We start from the raw sequence: 18,843 nt of genomic DNA on the forward strand, positions 1-18,843 counted from the left end.
ACTTCTTGATTTAGTGTTTTGTTTAAAGCAGTGAAGATTCCAACATTAAATGCCCCTTCATGTTTTGTTCCGTCGTAGCTGGTCAGTGTTGGAACATTATATAGTTGCTTTACCTAGTTTATCATGCATTGTCTTTCAAATTTTAGTCGGTTACAAGTCTCTGTCATGGTTTTTCCTTTAGATCTAGTGTTACAACATATTGTAGCAGGGATGTGTAGTCGAGCCTGTTGGTGTAGCTTTGATGTCTTTCACGAGGTTTGTATGGAGGTTTAAAATCTTTGACTACTCCAATGTTGTTTTTAAAGGTTGGAAAAGTGCTTTAATTTTAGGCAAAATGCTTCAAAGTATTGCCTTTTGTTTAATGTCAGGTATTGGGCCAGGGTTTTGGCTTCAAATTAGGGTTTTCAACTTTATGGTTCCAAAATATGATTAGAGCTAGGGTTAACTGTTTAAGGCACCTTAGTGCATTAAACTAAATTTAGGGTTCTAAAATGGGATTGGTTGTAGGTATAGGGTTAGGAACCTAGCTCAATCAGGTTCAAAACTGAATGTAGGGTAGAGTAGGTTTAAAACCATGGTTACAATTTGAAACTGGGTTAGAGCTAGGAACTTGTGTAGGAGCTTCATATTGGGGTTCTAAACTGAATGTGGGGTTCCAAATTGGGTTTAGGGTTTGGGCGGCAAATTGGTTCCAAAATAAGGTTGGGGTTTGAAACTAAGGTTTATGCTCTTGTTCTTTTGATTGGCACTGGACTTTTTTTAATGGTACTGGAAGAAATAGAAAATTGGCCTTAAGTCCTTAAAGGGCTTGAATTTAGACACGAAAAAGGTGTAAGAGCCCTGCATTCAATTCTGAAGAACATGATTAACTTTGTTCCGTTTTTGTACACCCTTGGAAACCTTTTTTTCTATAATCCTGTTTTAGTTGATGAAATCCTCTTCCCTGGCCACGCCAGAATCAACCCTACCTAATGTATTGTGCCTGTATTTCATTATTAATCCAGTCTGTTCCGGAGCTGTATATCATACTTCCCTGAAATGTGTTTTCTTTCCTGGCTTTAGCAAGAATGTATGGACCGCACAATCGACAAACTCCAGGTCATTGAAGGTCTTGTTCCAACTTGCCGCTTCTCTCCCCGAATCCGCCCACTTCCTCTCCTCTTCCAATACGGCCCACAGGTAAGGTGTTGTTTGTGCAAATGTTTAACTTTATAAAATACTGTCCCAGCCTGATGTGTGTTTAAGAAAAGTTAAGTCTACGGTCGGATGAAGCGCCGGGAATGTAAGTCGATAAGTTGCTTGAAAAAATGCGAATTTGCGACCAACTTATTATAGGGAATTAAGTAAAGGATTGCTCAAATTTCTTGTGAACTAGGCACTGGGATTGCAAGTATAACAAAGCACTCATGACTCACTTGTAAAGATGAGCTTTAGGGCGGGGCATCTGCTACAGAAAAAAGTCCAAGCGCCAGGTATTCACAGGTCTCCGCTTTCGTTTTTTATTTTCGATTTCTGCACTGGAACGGAAACTCGACATTATTTGAATCTTACAGGAGCTGCTGCGTGACGGAATCTACTTTTTCCTGACTAGACTGGTTGCCGGACCTTTCACTGGTAAAAAATACTGAGCATAACTTGCACCCCCCCCCTCCCCCCTTCATGCTATTATACAGGGTTTGTGCGGGGCTTGAAATCCCTAAATTCATGAATTCTAATGTTTACTTGTGGGAAAAGGCTTGAATTTTGGGTGAAGTCCTTGAAAAAGCTTGAAATTGTTGCTATTGCTATGTTTCTTGGTAGTATGATTATAGACCACACAGTAAATAAACTTTTTTTTTTTAAACATAGATAAAAATGCCATGACGTGTCTGCTGTGGTGACTTGTCTGTATGGCGTCATGTGAAGCGTCATCGCCCCATTACTAATCGCAAAGAGAACAGCTCTATTTAAAAAAAACCCATCTCTTTGGCTCTTTTGACTCTTTCGGCTCTAAAACGGCTCCTCGGATTTCCGTTTTTGTCTCAATGATCTATTATTAATAATAAATATTAGGCACCAAGTTATTTAGTAATTTCTTACGTTTTGTGGAGGATCTATGAAAAACGCATGAAATCTGAATAGATTTGCAGTTCTTCACAATGAGTAGATTACAAAACTATTAACCTTTTCCATACTGAACAGATTTAGTCAAACACAAAATCCATGAAAATGCAAAACCATAAAATAGTAACTTGTCAGTGCTATAGATAAATGATAAACTGCTAACAACTATAGAATTGTCAATCGTGAAACAAATTCAGACAAGGATCATCTGAAAAACTTGTCAAAAATCTAAAATAAGTAAAGCGAAAGATCAGCAATCTCTTAAGATTGAAAGATTGAATGCACTCTTTAAAGCAATCAATATTGTTAATATCAGTCCAAATTTGGCCTTCAGAAGTTTGGTGCTCATCTCATTGAGACTGGTGACTCAAGCGAAACCTTTGTCATGAATGTTGACCTAATTTCTGAGGCATCTTGACTTTTTAACGTCTTGCTAATAAAACCGACAAGATTGCGCAACACAAATTTGCGCAGGCTGAACGATTGTTTGAGGAATCAATATTTTCATTTGCGTGCTACCGGAAAATGTAAAGAGATTATTTGCAAAATTTACATGCAAAGCAAGGAAGCTAAAATTAGACATTTTAAAATATATCTACTGTTAAATTGTTTTCTTCCATGGGGACTGAAATTGTGCTTTTAAGATCCTCCAAAGTTATTTCAAAAGTTTAATTCAACCTTGTGGATATTCTGAATTATTTTACTGTTCGATATGAGGCGTTAAAATTGCTAATGCTGGGGTCACTAGAGGTTCTGATTCTACTTTGTAAAAATGAGCAAGTCAATATTATCAATTGAGTTCAACACCTTAAGTTTGTTCTTTGCTTCATTAAGAAAGTATACATCTTTCAAGAAGAGTAATATCACCTTGCAGGATTTTGCAAACTATAATTTGGTGTAATTTGCTATTACATCATGAATATGCAAATTTATTAAAGGGTTAGTGATCAGTCAAGTCACATTTATTTGTAAAGCCCTTAATGACAAATGTCTCAAAGGACTGCACAGGATGACAATGACTCCATCGCCCGATCTTAAACCAACATGTGGGCAAGGAAAAACTCAACCTCAGCGTGAGGAAAAAAAACCTTGAAGGGGCCTGGCAAGTGGTAATCCCCCTTCCAGGATGACCAGGCTGCAATAGATTTAGCATTGGGTAATGGTACACAAATATAGTAAACATCAAGAGAACACGAAGTAACATGTTGAAATTGAAATTAGCATTAGATGCCAATGCTAGGGGGACTTTCTGCCCTTGTTTAACTGATTTTTTTTTCCCCTAAAGTCAGGTATGAGACAATCACCTAACTCAATCTTCCAAATCTTTTACATCAAACGGTATCTGAAGTTTTAGGGGCACATAAAGTACCCTTAAATGAAAAATGTATTTGGTCATCGGGTGAACTTCTCAGGATATGAAGAGAATTAAACATCACTTCATTTCAGTACGGATCAGCCCATCACTGCTCTCAAATAAGAATTAGAACTAAGTCGTCTGGCGGACAAATTTAGTCAGTTTCTCTCCAATTTCTTCTGGTAGTAAAGTGAACACTTGATTGGGTTGGACTCCACTTTCGGTTTCATCATGGAAAAGGCGTAGAGCATTTTAAGTAGACCACTGGTACAGCAGCTTGGTTGTCACCATGCAGACCCAAAGTGGAAGGGTTCTGTTCCAGTTACCGCAGCCTCCTCGTGCTAAGTTTGCATTTTCTCCCCTGTGCCTGCGTAGGTTGCACATTGTGTTGATTGGCTGGTCCAAATTGGCCCTAGGTGTGAGTGAGCATGTGAATGGTATTTCAATGTGTCCCATGCAAAACGTGTTCAGGGGGTCCTCTGCCCACTACCCAAAGATGGCTGGAATGGGCTCCAGAACCCCCAAGACTCTGAAGATAAGCGGCGCATAAAACGGATGGATGAAATTGTTTTCAGGCGTTTTACACTTCAATGACTTGTTAGGAATGTTACCTAATTCTCTGCCATAAATGCGGTGCTGTTACCAAAAAAGTAGTTACTAGTTTAAAATGTAATTGCGATGGAAACTCAGTTGAGACTCTATATCCATGCTGTTTGTCTTCAAACCACTCAAATATTTCCATTTCAATTTTTGGGTAATGTCCACAACTTTTTTCTCTGGGCATGGTGTATTGCAAAACTTTTTACAAATAAACACAAAAAAATCACTTTTACAGTAAATTCTGTTTTCATGTTTGCGCATTACTTCTGTTGTTCCTGTATAAGCTACGCCCCCTTCTGCACCATTCACTATTGGTGGCAAACAAATATGTGCCTATAAATTGATCCCGATATCAGTATTTTATTTTGTAATTGTTAATACTGCTTGGATGATATTATATATGGTAGGGAGAATTGATTCATCTGTGTGCTCTAGACGGCAAAACTGAAACTATTATTTTGTTGGTAGTTAGAAAAATCCAGGCCTGACCGTGTTGATGGGTTTAATATTGTGATGCTAGTGAATAAGGGTTGTGTATTAGTGGAGTATGAATTGTAAATGAACAGAATGCAATGTAATCCATGCTTTGCTTTTAAAAAGGAGCTGAGTAGCGCCAGTCTCTGAAACAGTCTGCCCGTACGCCCGGGGCGTGCATCTATTGCGTCGGGCGTACAACTTACAAAACGTCTCCGCCCGGGTGGCTGATAACTTTTTCAAGAAGAAAAACAAATCTTTTTGATTTTTATTTTATTTTACAAATGAAACTTTTATTCTGATTTCAAAATCTGTTCGGTTTTGGAATTTTGGTTCGTTAGGTAATTTGCATACTCGGCAGCCAATCAGAAGCCCGCATCCAATAACTTTTTGCTTCCGGACTTTCCAGAGCGTTATAAGGTCGTGCATTTGCACATCATTTTCCAAAGTCGATGCACAGACAGCACAAGAAAAATGAATAAGTGATTAGGAATCAAGCAAAAACCTCAGCCCAAGAAGATTCAAAAGAAGCTAACAAAATTTATGACTCTACAAAACGTAAACGTACATTAAAAAATTCGTGGAAAGAGTTAACATGGCTTGGAGCAGACCAGGCAACGCAAACATTGCATGAATGAAGATGAGTAAATACAGGTACATACTGATGGCAGATGGAAAACAGCGATGTCAGATACATGCAAAGAATGTTATAAGATTTATAATAAACTTTAAAGTGTTGTTCTGTTATATATTCTTATTATCAATCTTTAATACTTTGCAACAATGTTTTTTTTTTTTTTTTTTGCGATGAGTAGTCTTATTGTGTTTAGAGTTGTGAAAAATAGGGCAGGCAACTTTTTGGCTCTGAAAAGTTGCCTGCTCTGTTGTCCGGTAACTTTGTCATATTGACACTGGTAATGCACCACGTAACTATAATTGAATTACAAAATCCTCAATGCGTACACTACTGGTTACCAAGAATGTGTTTGTGTTCTACCCAACTCTGCACTAATATGTGTGGTTGACAAAACAATTTTAGCTAGCTTGGTATTGTCTGCTATACACGTCATTAATCCACTTTAGTGAGGTTAAAAACAAGACTGGAAAATTGGCAGATGGCGTTATATACAACAATCACCTAGTAGTCATTGTACGTATTTTTAATAACCTAATGACTCAATCTGTCCATTTAGATTCACCCACGTTTCCAGACTACGATGACAAGCGCCCCTTTTCATCCACGACCTCGAGGCATCGATTACAGCCTGCCCACCTGCAGAGAGATCCACTGCAACGGGCAGGGGCAGTGCGTTACCCCACCAGGAGGGGGTCTTGGTTTCGCCTGCGAGTGCGACCTGGGCTACCGGGGAGAATTCTGCGAGGACACCTTTAACGGATCGCTCAGCCTCCCTTTGACCTTGGGCTTGGTGGCCGCACTGCTCGGGCTGCTCATATTGGCCTTCATCTTGGCGAAATTGCGGCAGAAACAACAACAGTGGAAAAGGTACCGCTTTTGACTTGTTTTTGTATGAAAATAATTCAGGTGGGGCTGCATGCACTCCCATATGGTGCTACTGTGTACAGTTTGGCTCTATACACTTCCAGCTTATAATAGTGCAATGTCTCCTATTATAACCACAAAACAATGGCAACAGGAATTGAACCCGGGTGTCAACACTTGCCACTAGACACTCAGTGGTACAGATGATATACGAAAAGGCATTGGAGCTTCTCATTACCGTATTTTCCGCACTATAAGGCACACCTAAAAGCCTTTATTCTTTTCAAAAGTTGACCATGCGCTTTATAATACAGTGCGCCTTATATATGGATCAATATTAAGTCGCAAAGTCTTGCAACTGAGGCAAGCAGCCGCCGACTCGATTTTCCCCCGAAGGCGAAGTAGTCCGCGGTGTATGCTGGGATTTATATACCGGCGTTTCATTTCCTAACCAATGTGTCAATCATCATTTGAATCAGTCACTATTGGCTAAAGTTATTCGGAGGTAAAGGGGACGGATCCTTTTTATCATTTACAGACTCGCATAGGCTAAAGGGGGGAAACAAAGCCTGCAATTGGCCGAAAAACATGAATGTGAATCACACGTTAGTTGGGTTGCACTACGACATAGAAAAAAATTTTTTTTACTATTCTGTATTTGGAAATATTTTACTCTCCTGGATTTACTACACTCACTGTTGTAAGACCATGTTTACGTATCATTAATGGACTTGAAGGCTGCAAGAGAACTTGGGTGAGCTATGCGGATTTATATTTTCCCAGTATCTTGTTTTAGAATGATCTTGATGTTTCTGTGATTAGTCTATTTTTAAACTAAATTCAATTCAAAGTGTTTGTCATATGCACAGTAAAGAACCCCGTTTCCCTGCACAATAAAATTCTTACTTTGCCGTCAACAAAAATGCCAGCAAAAAATAAAATGGAAACTAAAATGTTTGTTTGGTGATATCGTACGGACACCGCATCCGCACGTGTCTACGACACGTATTTGCTTCTTTGCATGCTTTGGGAATGTTAAGGGGGTAATCAGTTGGACTGAACCATCTGACTGTTTTGTCCACGTTCCCATTGTAGCGCCTTATAATCCGGTGCGCCTTATGTATGGAAAATATAGGACCAAAAACTATTTTTTGGGGGTGCGCCCTATAACCCGGTGCGCCTTATATTGCGGAAAATACGGTACTCCATTTTTACTCGGGGTGCCAGGAACATGGATTTCCATAGTGAATTTTGGCGTAACAATTAACCTGTGCATCAATAATGTTGCTGTTCAATATATATGTGTATGTAAGAGCTTGTATCTTATGTTGGAAGACTTTCTATCCTTTGCCAAAATAACAAAGTACTACGAGTTCTTCAGATATTCGTTTTTCAAGATTCATTTATACCAGATTACGAATTTTTACTGTAAAAAGATCATCAAATGACTTTTCTTTTTATGTTTCAATTTTCTGCTTTTGCGACTGGAAAAAATACATTGATTTAATTATGTGACCCCTAAAAAATGTAATTTCAAAACATGTAGGTATTAAATACTTTTTCATCGGCTTTCATTTCCAGGAATTCAAAGCAAAACGTGGCCAAAGAAGCTAACTGTGAAGCAGGTCCATCAAAGGTAGCTATGCCATGAGGCTCTTTAACTCCGCCCGGGGGAGTAAAAGCCCACATCAAACCCCACCCCCACATTTGTATATTACCTTATTTTATTTGTGTATTTTCCTTAGCACTATTTAAATACTCGATAGCAAAACGTTATATTGGGTATTTTTGTATTCTATATCATTGTTTTATTATTTCACTTTTCAACACAAGGATACTGCTGGAAGTTTGAATTTCCCTACGGGGATGAATAAAGTAATGACGGACACGGGAAGACCTTTTGATATTGATTTCATTATCAAACATGAAAGTACTTTTATATTCAAGTATAGTACCCACACGGGAATCCAAAATACTATTTTAAAGCCCAGTATGTTCCAAAATGAATTTGTGACCTGATTTGTTAGTTTGCCTTTGTAGAATTCGGGTGTTCAATTTCATATACAAAACTGAATATATGTACATAGTAGTTTCCTATTTTGTATATTCATATATTTTTTGTATGCTTGGTCTCAAAGAAAATATTATTGGCATTTTATGTTAATGACGATACTCTTTAATTCTAATGTTTTCTCCCATATTTTTTCTTTTTTGTAGATTAAAACAGCCAATTGACGCAAAGCATCTTGGGAAGTTCCTCTCAACCTTAGTTTTTTACTCAAACGTTGACAAAGAGGGACTAATGTGCGTGAGTGGATCCTTCGAATGATGGTTCTGGGAGGGGGAAAACGATTACTGTGATATTTGGCTGTCTAACCATTTCTGATGTTTGCCATGAACTGACACTGCTCAAAGTTGAAGCTATTAGTGGTCTTTTCATATTTGATTCTTTGAAATTATTGTGGCAGATGTATTTTTTTTGTATAAATGAGAAATGTGATGGGAAAAGATGGATATTGTGTGGAGGACAGTCCCCAGACATGAGGGGTCCTCTGCAATTGTTTGGCTTGATCCATTTTTTTTTTAAGTCTTTCACTACTTAGATGCAAATGCATGTCAAAATCTATTATTCAAAGAATCCTTGAAGTAAATTAGTATTAATGGAAGAGGTTTTTTTTCCTTTTGGTCTTTCTGAGGAGTTTACTACTGTGGGTACCCTCAAATTTGCGCAGTTGAGACTGTCATCCTTTGTTTATTGCAGTTAATGGACAACAGAAGCCACACCGCGACATGCAAAAATGTAGGGGGGACTAAACAATTGATCATGTTATTACCAGGCTAACTATTAAAAATAAGGTTGCTTACTTGGTCAACTAATAGAAAATACAATGATCCAGCACCAGAACAGTTCTGCGGGTAGCACAACTGACCTTAGAGGGCACCACATTGGAGACCCCTGCAATTGAGATAACGGATTATGGAATGTTTAAAAATTCTCAATGCACTAAGGCTATGGAGCATAAAGTGGTGAGGAATTATAGTACTGGTACTTTATTATTGCACAATGCATCATAATAACTCTAAAACAATCCAATGTGGTTAAAGTTCCTCAAATTTTTGATCAGTTTGTTCAGGTGTTTCAGAGGAAGTATCAAATGTCAAACTAATCTGTTTGAAAGACTCAATAGACCAAAGAGGATCTATTTTTACCTTAATTCCTCCGTTTGAACTCCACAGTGAGCACTTTGTTTCTCAATAATTGTCACAAACTTAAAAAGAGAAATATACTTTGAATAGCGAGCTGCGAGTGGCAGCAAGTTGTTTTTATGTAATTGTCAACTAACAAGTCGTGCAGCCCTGACCACTCGCTCAAGGGAGTGTTTGGCACAACTCTTATTTCCTCTTTTGCTTCGCTCCTCTTTAAGAGAACTCTCAACTGTAAAGTAATATTTTAGATAGTCAATTTTTCATACTATCCTACTTTATATTGTTAGCATGCACCCCACCCCTCATTAAATGCCGTCCTTGTAGCTGTTTTGTCATTCTGTGCCGGTAATCCGGTTAATCTAGAAGCTTCCAGACACGAGGAAAATAAATATGTTCAGTAGCTTTGAGCTAGGCACATAAACTGGATGAGTGTGTGTGTCTGGGATAAGTTTTTTTTTTTTTTTTTTTACGTAAAGCTTTGCCTCCAACTTCTGCCTCTTTTATTATTTAAACGTGGTGAAATATTTCAAAATTTGCATCATAGCAAATGGCTCAAGCAACTATTCTGTTAAATGGGCAGTGTTTTTTTGACCACTAGATGTTGCTAAAGTGTTGTGCCCAAAATCGAGTGCTAATAGCATATGGAAGAATACAAACTACAGACACTCTAAGGCTAGGTTCCCAGTGCAGAAAAATCAGATTCATTTTGAGCGGATGTGATCTGTAATCCGATCAATTTTGTTTTGGAATTAATTGAGAGGACAATTATGATACACTACGCCTTAGGCATCCGTGACCATTTCCCAGAGTTTGCGCGGATGCTTTGTATTGTTAAATGGTTGAACTTAAGTGTATTTTCAAGGTCAGGAAAATGCTTGAATTTTCGGTGAAGTGCTAGAAATTGTTGCCATTGCCATGTTTATCAGTCTGACTCAAGACCTCGCAATAAAATAAGATTTTTTTTGTTAAGTGCATGAAAATAACTCAACTGCTCTGGTGGCTTTTCATTGTGGTGTTGTGATGCATCACCGCCCCCTACTGGTCGTACCAAAGAGGACATGACACTTCTATTTAGAAAACCGGCTCTTTTGGCTCGGCTCACAGAGCAGGCAGTCCCTCAGATTTTTTTGTTATTCTGATGATCTATTATCAATTACAAAACATTTTGCACCAAATTATTTAGTAATTAGTCGTGTTTTGCAGGGGATCCATGAAAAACCTTATCTAAAATAAAATATTCACAAGTCTACACAAAAAATGTCATGAAATACAAAACAATTTTAGCTTTTGGCACATAAACATAAAGTGGAACACAAATTCCCTGAAAATGAAAAATCAAATGCAAATTAAAAAGATTTAATGCTATGAATGACATGTTGCCAAAAAATCAACTATTTGGAATTTTAAACACGCATTTTTTTTTTATAATTAGTAAAACAAATGGCATAGGATCAGCAGTCTCTAAAAATGAATGCATTCTGCTTTAGAACCGTTAATATCACTAAACTGAGTCCGAATTTTCCTCATTTTTCCTTTATACATAACTTTGTTTTTGTCTTGAACTTTTATTACTCCACACCTATTATAGAGCCCTTTCTGTGTTTATAAACAAGTGACGTAGGCAAGCTGTGCCTTGGTGAGGCTGAATTCATGTCAGTTTATAGCAGCCCATTGACACAAGAAGCTCGTAGATCATAGATGGGAATAGCTCAAAATGGCAATGAGAATGTGCTAGCTGTGAGATTAAGACTTAATTTTTGGTTGTTGACCTCGATGACTAAAATTTTGATCAGTGATGGATTTCTTCCTTGGAGTTTGGAAATATTGGCAGTAGGAACCCTGACTTTTGTAAACACTGAGCGCATTGAGTGTAACATGTCCTGTTCTGCGCGTACAGGATACTTGCTGAGAAGCATACAAGTCACATTTGGTTGGAAATATAAAAATCATATTTTACCTGAGAAAAATCTAATATTAAGCTCTGCAGTGTGAACCCAGTCAAAGTGACCAACCACAATTTTTACGTGTTTTGGGTACTAATAGCAGCAAGCCTCTAGGTGAGGCACATGTTATTGGGAAAAAATGTAAATTTCAAGCTAGGTTTTTTTTTTTTTATATAAAATGCATGTTTACAAGTTTGTATATTTTGCCTATTTTAATCATTGTTTTGTTTTCTTACCACTAAGAAATGCACACTGTCCCTTTAAGTTTTAGTTTTGCACCTTTTTTGTTTTAAATTTTCATGGAATAAAAGTGTCTTGATGCTGATGTTTTGTCTGCTGGTTTTCTCTGTTCATCCAGAGGTCAAGATCGTTTTTTGAAATATGTACCTCGATCGGGAAAAAAAAATACAAATAAAAGACTGTAAAGCTTAATTAAGCTTGCTCCGGACACGTTTCAAAATGGTGTTCAAGAAATTGAATGTTCAAAACCGTGGAATTTGGTCAGAAAGAGGGGAAAGTACATGAGGCTCTTTAACCCCACCTGGGAGGAGTAAAATCCCACATTAAACCCCACCCCCACAATTGCATATTACCCTATTTTTATTAGTGTGTATTTCCTGTAGCACTATTTAAATACTCGATAGCAAAACTGAGTATTTTTGTATTCTATATATTTCATTTTATTTTTCATCACAAGGATATTGCTGGAAGTGTGAATTTCCCTACAGGGATGAAGTATCTGGTTTATAAGAACTTATTGTAATCACTTTAACTCTATAAACCGTATTTCTATATTAACAAGTGGTTGTTGTATTGCTCTAAGTAGCCAGTATGATAAATGTATTAAACATTAATGCCTAGAAATGAGTCATTTCCATCCTGGTTTTTGAAGGGGATAAAGGTGTTTCTATCTTCAATTTTTCAAGTTTTCCCTGCAAAGTGCAACCACACGTGGTGCGTACGGGTGCTAAGAATCCTCAAATGCTTGACTTTTTTTGTGTTCTTGGATTGGAAGGGTCCAGGTTAAAACTTGAGATTGTATTAAGATAACAGTCCAAAATTAGGTTTTTGATATCCCTTCCATATGAGGCGCATGCTTCAAAGATCACCTCGGGAAGAAACTGAGCTCCCCCTATGGCTAGAGACTCATTTACTGTATTGAAAAACTCAGGCATAGAGCAACACATTTGATTGATTGTATTCATGTGACCTCGCTTAAGCCAATCATTGATTTAGACAGATGTTTATATGAAGTGAATAATGCTAGTCGCTAGATTGCGTGTGTGCATAATAAATGAGCAGTAAGGAAAGTGAAACTCTATAACACAAGGGGTGTGTCACTGAAAGGAATGTAGGGAGGAAAGCACCTCCCAGCACCAAAGCGAAGGCAATCTTGATTAATAGTTAGCGGGCTCCGAGATACAATTGTCCCAAGAAACAAACGGCACTCGGATATAATCTTTGGCTTCGTTGAGGCACTTTGAGGATAAAATCATACAAAGGCACGATCCAACTATAACTTCCCCTTACCAAAGTTATTGGATTTTGGTTGAAGGGCTCGTAAACACTTGACATTTTTGCTATTTTTCATTTGTTTTAAAATGATAACACTGCTCTCTGCTGGCTTCACATTGTCATTGCTTTTCTTCACTTGTGAGTTACGGCAGCTGGCATTAGTTTGCATTGCATCGCATGCCATTATGGATATTTATTCTAGGCCAATATTTAATATTGTGGTCGATTGTAATGAGGAAAAAATGGTGCGTTTGAAAATTGATGTCTAACATTTGTTTTAAATCATGCACACGAGTTTAGAAATGTCATATTTAAATCTTGCAAGTTTTATGACTCTGCAAAATACGTGATTGAAATCGAATTCCTCTTATCGGAATTTGAAAAATCCGGAAAATCAGCTTTGTAGGCGCTGTCCATTCCTTGAGCAAAATGCTTAATGTTTCTCCTGCTCTCTAGTGGTGAAACATTGAACTGTTACTGTTTTTTTCCATGGATTATTAGACTGGATGAAGTTTTTTTTTTCCAATTTCAAAAGCCATGCTTGAATTTCCATGACACACCTGTTGACTTTTACATGATGCCAAAATGTCCTTAAAGGTTTTCAATCACGCCTCTAATTGCCCGATTATTAGATGCTGGGTGTGGCATCTTACCGATGAGTTTATTCTCCGTAGGAAAAAGGTCTCACCATTTCTTCAATTTAATAATACCGATTGGATATTTATAATGTTGCTGCTACACACTGCAAAAGTCCTCTAAAACTGGGATTTTCAAAATAAGATAAATGCGGTCTGTATGTGCAGTGTTTTTGGGTTTTTGTGTTCTGTTTTTTTTTTTTTTTTTAGTTTTGATTTAGTTATATATATATATATTTTTTTTTTTAACTTATAGGTTGATTTGGGGGAGGGGGTGTTTTTTTTGGCTTTTATTTAGTTTGTTTTAGTTCTGGTTTTGTTTTTAGTATTTTATATTGTTTTTGTTTTTTTCAATTAAAATGTATAATTTAACTTGTCTTAATTTTATTTTGAAATTGTTTTTTTTCTTCAAATTAAATCTTTTCAAAATCTCATCTCATCTCATCTCATTAGCCGTACCGCTTATCCTCAGTAGGGTCGCGGGGGGGGCTGGAGCCCATCCCAGTCATCTTCGGGCAGTGGGCAGGGGACACCCTGAACTGGTTGCCAGCCAATTGCAGGGCACACGGGGACAGACAACTCACTTGCTCATTCACACCTAGGGACAATTTGGACCGGCCAATTCACCTGAAATGCATGTCTTTGGAATGTGGGAGGAAACCGGAGTGCTCGGAGGAAACCCACGCAAGCACGGGGAGAACATACAAACTCCGCACAGGAAGTCTGGAGCTGGATTTGAACCCACGCAGGAGGTTCCCATGACATGAACTGTGCCGCACAAGCGCTAACCACTGCGCCGCCGTGCTGCCCTCAAAAGTCTCATCTCATCTCATCTCATTAGCCATACCGCTTATCCTCATTAGGGTCGCGGGGGGGCTGGAGCCCATCCCAGCCATCTCCAGGCAGTGGGCAGGGGACACCCTGAACTGGTTGCCAGCCAGTCACAGGGCACACAGGGACAGACAGCTCATTCGCTCATTCACACCTAGGGACAATTTAGACCGGCCAATTCACCTGAAATGCATGTTTTTGGAATGTGGGAGGAAACCGGAGTGCCCGGAGGAAACCCACGCAAGCACGGGGAGAACATACAAACTCCGCACAGGAAGTCTGGAGCTGGATTTGAACCCACGACAGGTTCCCGAGACATGAACTGTGCCGCACAAGCGCTAACCACTGCGCCGCCGTGCTCTTTTCAAAATCATTTTGGTTTAATTTTTTATGTTATGTATTTTTGTGTCTATACTGTACATGTATATGTGTGTATTTGTGTGAAGTACTTACCCTGCTTTTCATGTTCATGTAAAAAAAAAAAAAAAAAACAAGTGTATTTTAAAGGCGCAGTGACTGAATAAGAGCTCATTTATAACTGGAAAGAATAAAACAAATGTGTCCATGATCTCTTTGAATGCTGCTTTTAAAAGTAGGTGGTGGTTGAATTCCCATGGGCTGGGAAGGGCGCAGCTGCAAAGTGTCGTGGAGTTCTATTCAAGTCCTATTTATCTGTATAACCTTTTAATCACAAGTACAAAAGGTCTGTTTAGATTACTATGACACCATCCCCTGATCTAAAACCTACATGAGGGCAAGGGATAACTCAAAGACCTCAACACAAAGAAACATGAGTTGGTTCTCCTTCCAGGATGAGGCTGAAATTGATTTTGCAATACACAATGTCAATTGTGAGCTAAATAATGTACGTGTGTTTAAAGTACTTCTTTAGGGAAAATTAAACTGACAAATATATGTACAAAGATTATACACAGGGTTGGGTAGGGTTACTTTAACTGGATTACCTTCAATTACTTTTGGATGACTCCAATACCAAATATGCTAATCAAAGACAAAAGAAACTAAATATGAATAAAATGATTGAATTTTGTGCAGGCTCGGGAAGTAACGGAATACATGGAAAGGCAAAAATGATGTTGGCGAGCTGTTTGAATTTTTTTTCATTTTATGTTTGTTTTGCCGGAGATCAAAGCCAGGAGAGAAAGCTTACCACGTGTTGTGAGTCATTTGATTCATATTTGGTTTCTTTTGTCTTTTATTAGCATATTTGGTATTGGAGTAATCCAAAAGTAATTGAAAGTAATCAAGTTAAAGTAACCCTACCCAACCCTGCATGTAGCATGCACTCAATAGCCTTTAAGTTTCATTTCCGCATCTGTAACTATTAGAGCTTAGATCGGGCCTAAAAAAAATCTAGCCCGAATCCGACCGAGTAACGTGTTTTGCGGGACGGAGCCTGAAGAAAACTTGAAATGTCATATTTTATTCGTGAGGACTCGAGAGGAGGAAAGAGATCAAAGCCAGGAGAGAAAGCTTACCACCAGTTGTCATTTTATTCATATTTATTTTCTTTTGTCTTTTATTAGTATATTTGCTATTGGAGTCATCCAAAAGTAATCCAGTTAAAGTAACCCTACCCAACCCTGATTATACATACATGAAATGCAGTACTACATAATCATTAAAGTACAGAACATCTTCAATAATGCCTAAAGTAAAAGTAATGCAGTGTAATTGTCAACAAATGCTGTAATTTTTAATTTTTTTTAGGGGGGAGTTTTTGATAACAATTTGACTTTCTATTTTCATTGATTATTTTTGTTTTTTGCTTAGTTTTTTTTTTTGTATAGTTGTGCATTTTGCTCTTTTGTATTGTTTTTAATGATTTATGTTCAAATTTTGTTTTAGTTCTGTAATGAAATCTTTGTTTTTCTACTTTTGTTTTGTGTTTTTTGTCTTGTGTATTTGGGTCTGTTTTTGAATAGTTTTGTACTTTTAACTCATACATTTGGAAAACTGGCTCTTTTGGGTGACTCACTGAGAAGAGCTGACTCCCAAACGGTTTCAGATTTGTTTTTGTTTTTACTGAAAAATAAAATGCAACACATTTTGTAATTCCATATGTTTTGCAGGGGATACTTGATAAGCACGTGCGATATTAAGAAAAATATTCACATGTATAACAAATTGAGCTTTTTACACAACGTATATATTTTCAAAGTCGGACACAAAATCCCTAAAACTGCAAAACAATTATAAAAATGAACTCCGGTGCTAGAAATAAATGATAAAATGCGAAGAAAAACTATTTAAAGGGCTATTGAAATTTAAGACACAGATTTTTTGAAGAATGAAGTAAAACAAAAAGCATAAGATTAGCGTTCGATTGAAGTATGCTGCTTCGGAGCAATTACTATCATTAGAATTACCGGTAGTCCAAATTTGGCTCATTTTTGTTTAAAAATACTTTTTTTTGTCTTCCATATTGAACTCTATTATTACCAAACACCTATTGAGCCCTTTCCATGGTTGTAAACAAGGGTGACATAAATAAGCTAAGTTCATTGTTGAGGCAGAATTCATGTCAGTTTATAGCAGCCCAGTGACACAAAAATAACTTATATCAATAGGAGCAGTTCAAAATAGCAAAAAATATGTTTGAGCAGCAGGCAGCACGGCGGCGCAGTTCATGTCATGGGAACCTCCTGTGTGGGTTCAAATCCAGCTCCAGACTTCCTGTGCGGAGTTTGTATGTTCTCCCCGTGCTTGCGTGGGTTTCCTCCGGGCACATTCCGAAAAAATGTTAGGTTAATTGGCCGGTCCAAATTGTCCCTAGGTGTGAATGAGCGAGCGATTTGTCTGTCCCTGTGTGCCCTGCGATTGGCTGGCAACCAGTTCAGGGTGTCCACTGCCTGCAGATAGCTGGGATGGGCTCCAGCACCCCCTCGACCCTACTGAGGATAAGCGGTGCAGCTGATGAGATGTTTGAGCAGCACGGTGCAGAGGTTCAGGGTTCAAATCCATCTATCACAGCCTCCCTGGCGTGGAGTATGCATGTTCTCCCTGGTTTCCTCCCACATTCCACAAACATGCATGTCAGGTTAATCAGCTGGTCCAAATTGTCCCTAGGTGTGAATGAGCGAGCGATTTGTCTGTCCCTGTGTGCCCTGCGATTGGCTGGCAACCAGTTCAGGGTGTCCCCTGCCCACTGCCTGAAGATAGCTGGGATGGGCTCCAGCACCCCCTCGACCCTACTGAGGATAAGCGGTGCAGCTGATGAGATGTTAGAGCAGAACGATGCAGAGCTTCAGGGTTCAAATCCACCTATCACAGCCTCCCTGGCGTGGAGTATGCATGTTCTCCCCGGTTTCCTCCCACATTCCACAAACATGCATGTCAGGTTAATCAGCTGGTCCAAATTGTCATTGAGCGAGTAAATTGTCTCTGTGAACTGGCAACCAGTTCAGGGTGTCCCCTGCCCACTGAAGATAGCTGGGATGGGCTCCAGCACCCCCGCGACCCTACTGAGGATAAGTGGTGCAGACAGCGACATTTTTAGTCATCAAACAAGGTTCTTTTAATCAGTGCTGGGTATCTTCCTTTGGAAGTATTAGAAAAAATGAAAAAAAGGCCTTGAAACTGAGAAATAGTCCTTGAATTTGTCCTTGAAACAAGTGAACCAACCCTGTTTTTGTCAATCCAGTCTTTGAAATAGCACAAGATCCACTCCTCCCAAGACAAAAACTCGATTGTTCCGCTTTGAGACGAAAGCATCTCTAGCATAATGCCGTCAGACGGGCCGTGCCGGAAAAAGAACTCGTTGGATGACATTTTCTGTATACTTTGCCGCTTACGAGTCAACAAACAGGAGCGCCAACTGGAAAGAGTCCTTCAAGACAAACTTTTTCAATTGTCTAGCGAAATGACGCGGAGCCGACGCCTAGAACCGTTCCAAAACACTGCAGAGAAAACATTTTAATAAAGCGCTAGCGAAACGTTTAAACACAGGGGCGTTACCAGGGATGGGCAGTGCCCACCCATTGATGTGTTCAGCCCACCCAAAGGAAATTGGATGTCGTGGTGAGAAGTCTAAAAAATATTTTAACAAAAGAAGAAAAAAATAAGGGGAAAGGGAGGGAAAAAACAAAATAAATCAAGAAAAACATACTTAAATGCTGGGGGGAAGAGAAAAGAATGAAAGGAAAAAGATAAAATAAGATAAAGTTAAAAAAAGGAAAGTAGGAAAAAGAATGGGAGAAAATGAAAAGAATATAGAAAAAGAGGAAAAAAGCTAGGAGAAAATGAAAACACAGAAAACAAAAGGAAAAAATAGAGGAAAAAAGCTAGGAGAAAAGGAAAGAAAAAAAAATAGAAAACAAGGAAAATAGGGGAGGGAAAAAAAGCTCGGAGAAAAGGAAAAGAAAAAAATAGAAAACAAAAGGAAAAAATAGAGGAAAAAAGCTAGGAGAAAAGGAAAGAAAAAAAATAGAAAACAAGGAAAATAGGGGAGGGAAAATAAGCTCGGAGAAAAGGAAAAGAAAAAAATAGAAAACAAAAGGAAAAAATAGAAGAAAAAAGCTAGGAGAAAAGGAAAGAAAAAAAATAGAAAACAAGGAAAATAGGGGAGGGGAAAAAAGCTCGAAGAAAAGAAAAAAATAGAAAACAAAAGGAAAAAAGTAGAAGAAAAAAAAATAAAGCAAGAAAGTAAAAAGCTAGGGG

The 18,843-nt window shown here is 38.2% G+C and overlaps 1 protein-coding gene across 2 annotated transcripts; it reads left to right on the forward strand.

The window, feature by feature from the left end:
• LOC148350146 (uncharacterized) lies at nt 1–8,914 on the forward strand. Of its 2 annotated transcripts, XM_088320093.1 has the most exons (5): nt 1–255; nt 1,063–1,179; nt 5,725–6,035; nt 7,614–7,668; nt 8,250–8,914. In XM_088320093.1, the coding sequence occupies exons 1-5, from the start codon at nt 124–126 to the stop codon at nt 8,265–8,267; spliced, it is 633 nt and encodes a 210-aa protein (XP_088176219.1). In that variant the 5' UTR covers nt 1–123; the 3' UTR covers nt 8,268–8,914. The 2 variants fall into 2 exon arrangements, with proteins under 2 accessions (XP_088176219.1, XP_088176220.1); XM_088320094.1 differs by lacking the exon at nt 1–255 and having other exon boundaries at nt 602–1,179.
• Nucleotides 8,915–18,843: the final 9,929 nt, after the last annotated feature.

This window comes from Urocampus carinirostris, chromosome 16 (genome assembly GCF_059441175.1).
Source record: "Urocampus carinirostris isolate Australia breed hairy pipefish chromosome 16, RoL_Ucar_1.0, whole genome shotgun sequence".
NCBI classification, from domain to species: domain Eukaryota; kingdom Metazoa; phylum Chordata; class Actinopteri; order Syngnathiformes; family Syngnathidae; genus Urocampus; species Urocampus carinirostris.

What these genes read in the sequence shown, in the direction of transcription:
- LOC148350146 (XM_088320093.1), top strand. Translation starts at nt 124, where the DNA reads ATGCATTGTCTTTCAAATTTTAGTCGGTTACAAGTCTCTGTCATGGTT. An exon ending in GCTTTGATGTCTTTCACGAG is followed by an intron (nt 256 to 1,062) that starts GTTTGTATGGAG and finishes TCCTGGCTTTAG; the next exon opens with CAAGAATGTATGGACCGCAC. An exon ending in TCTTCCAATACGGCCCACAG is followed by an intron (nt 1,180 to 5,724) that starts GTAAGGTGTTGT and finishes CTGTCCATTTAG; the next exon opens with ATTCACCCACGTTTCCAGAC.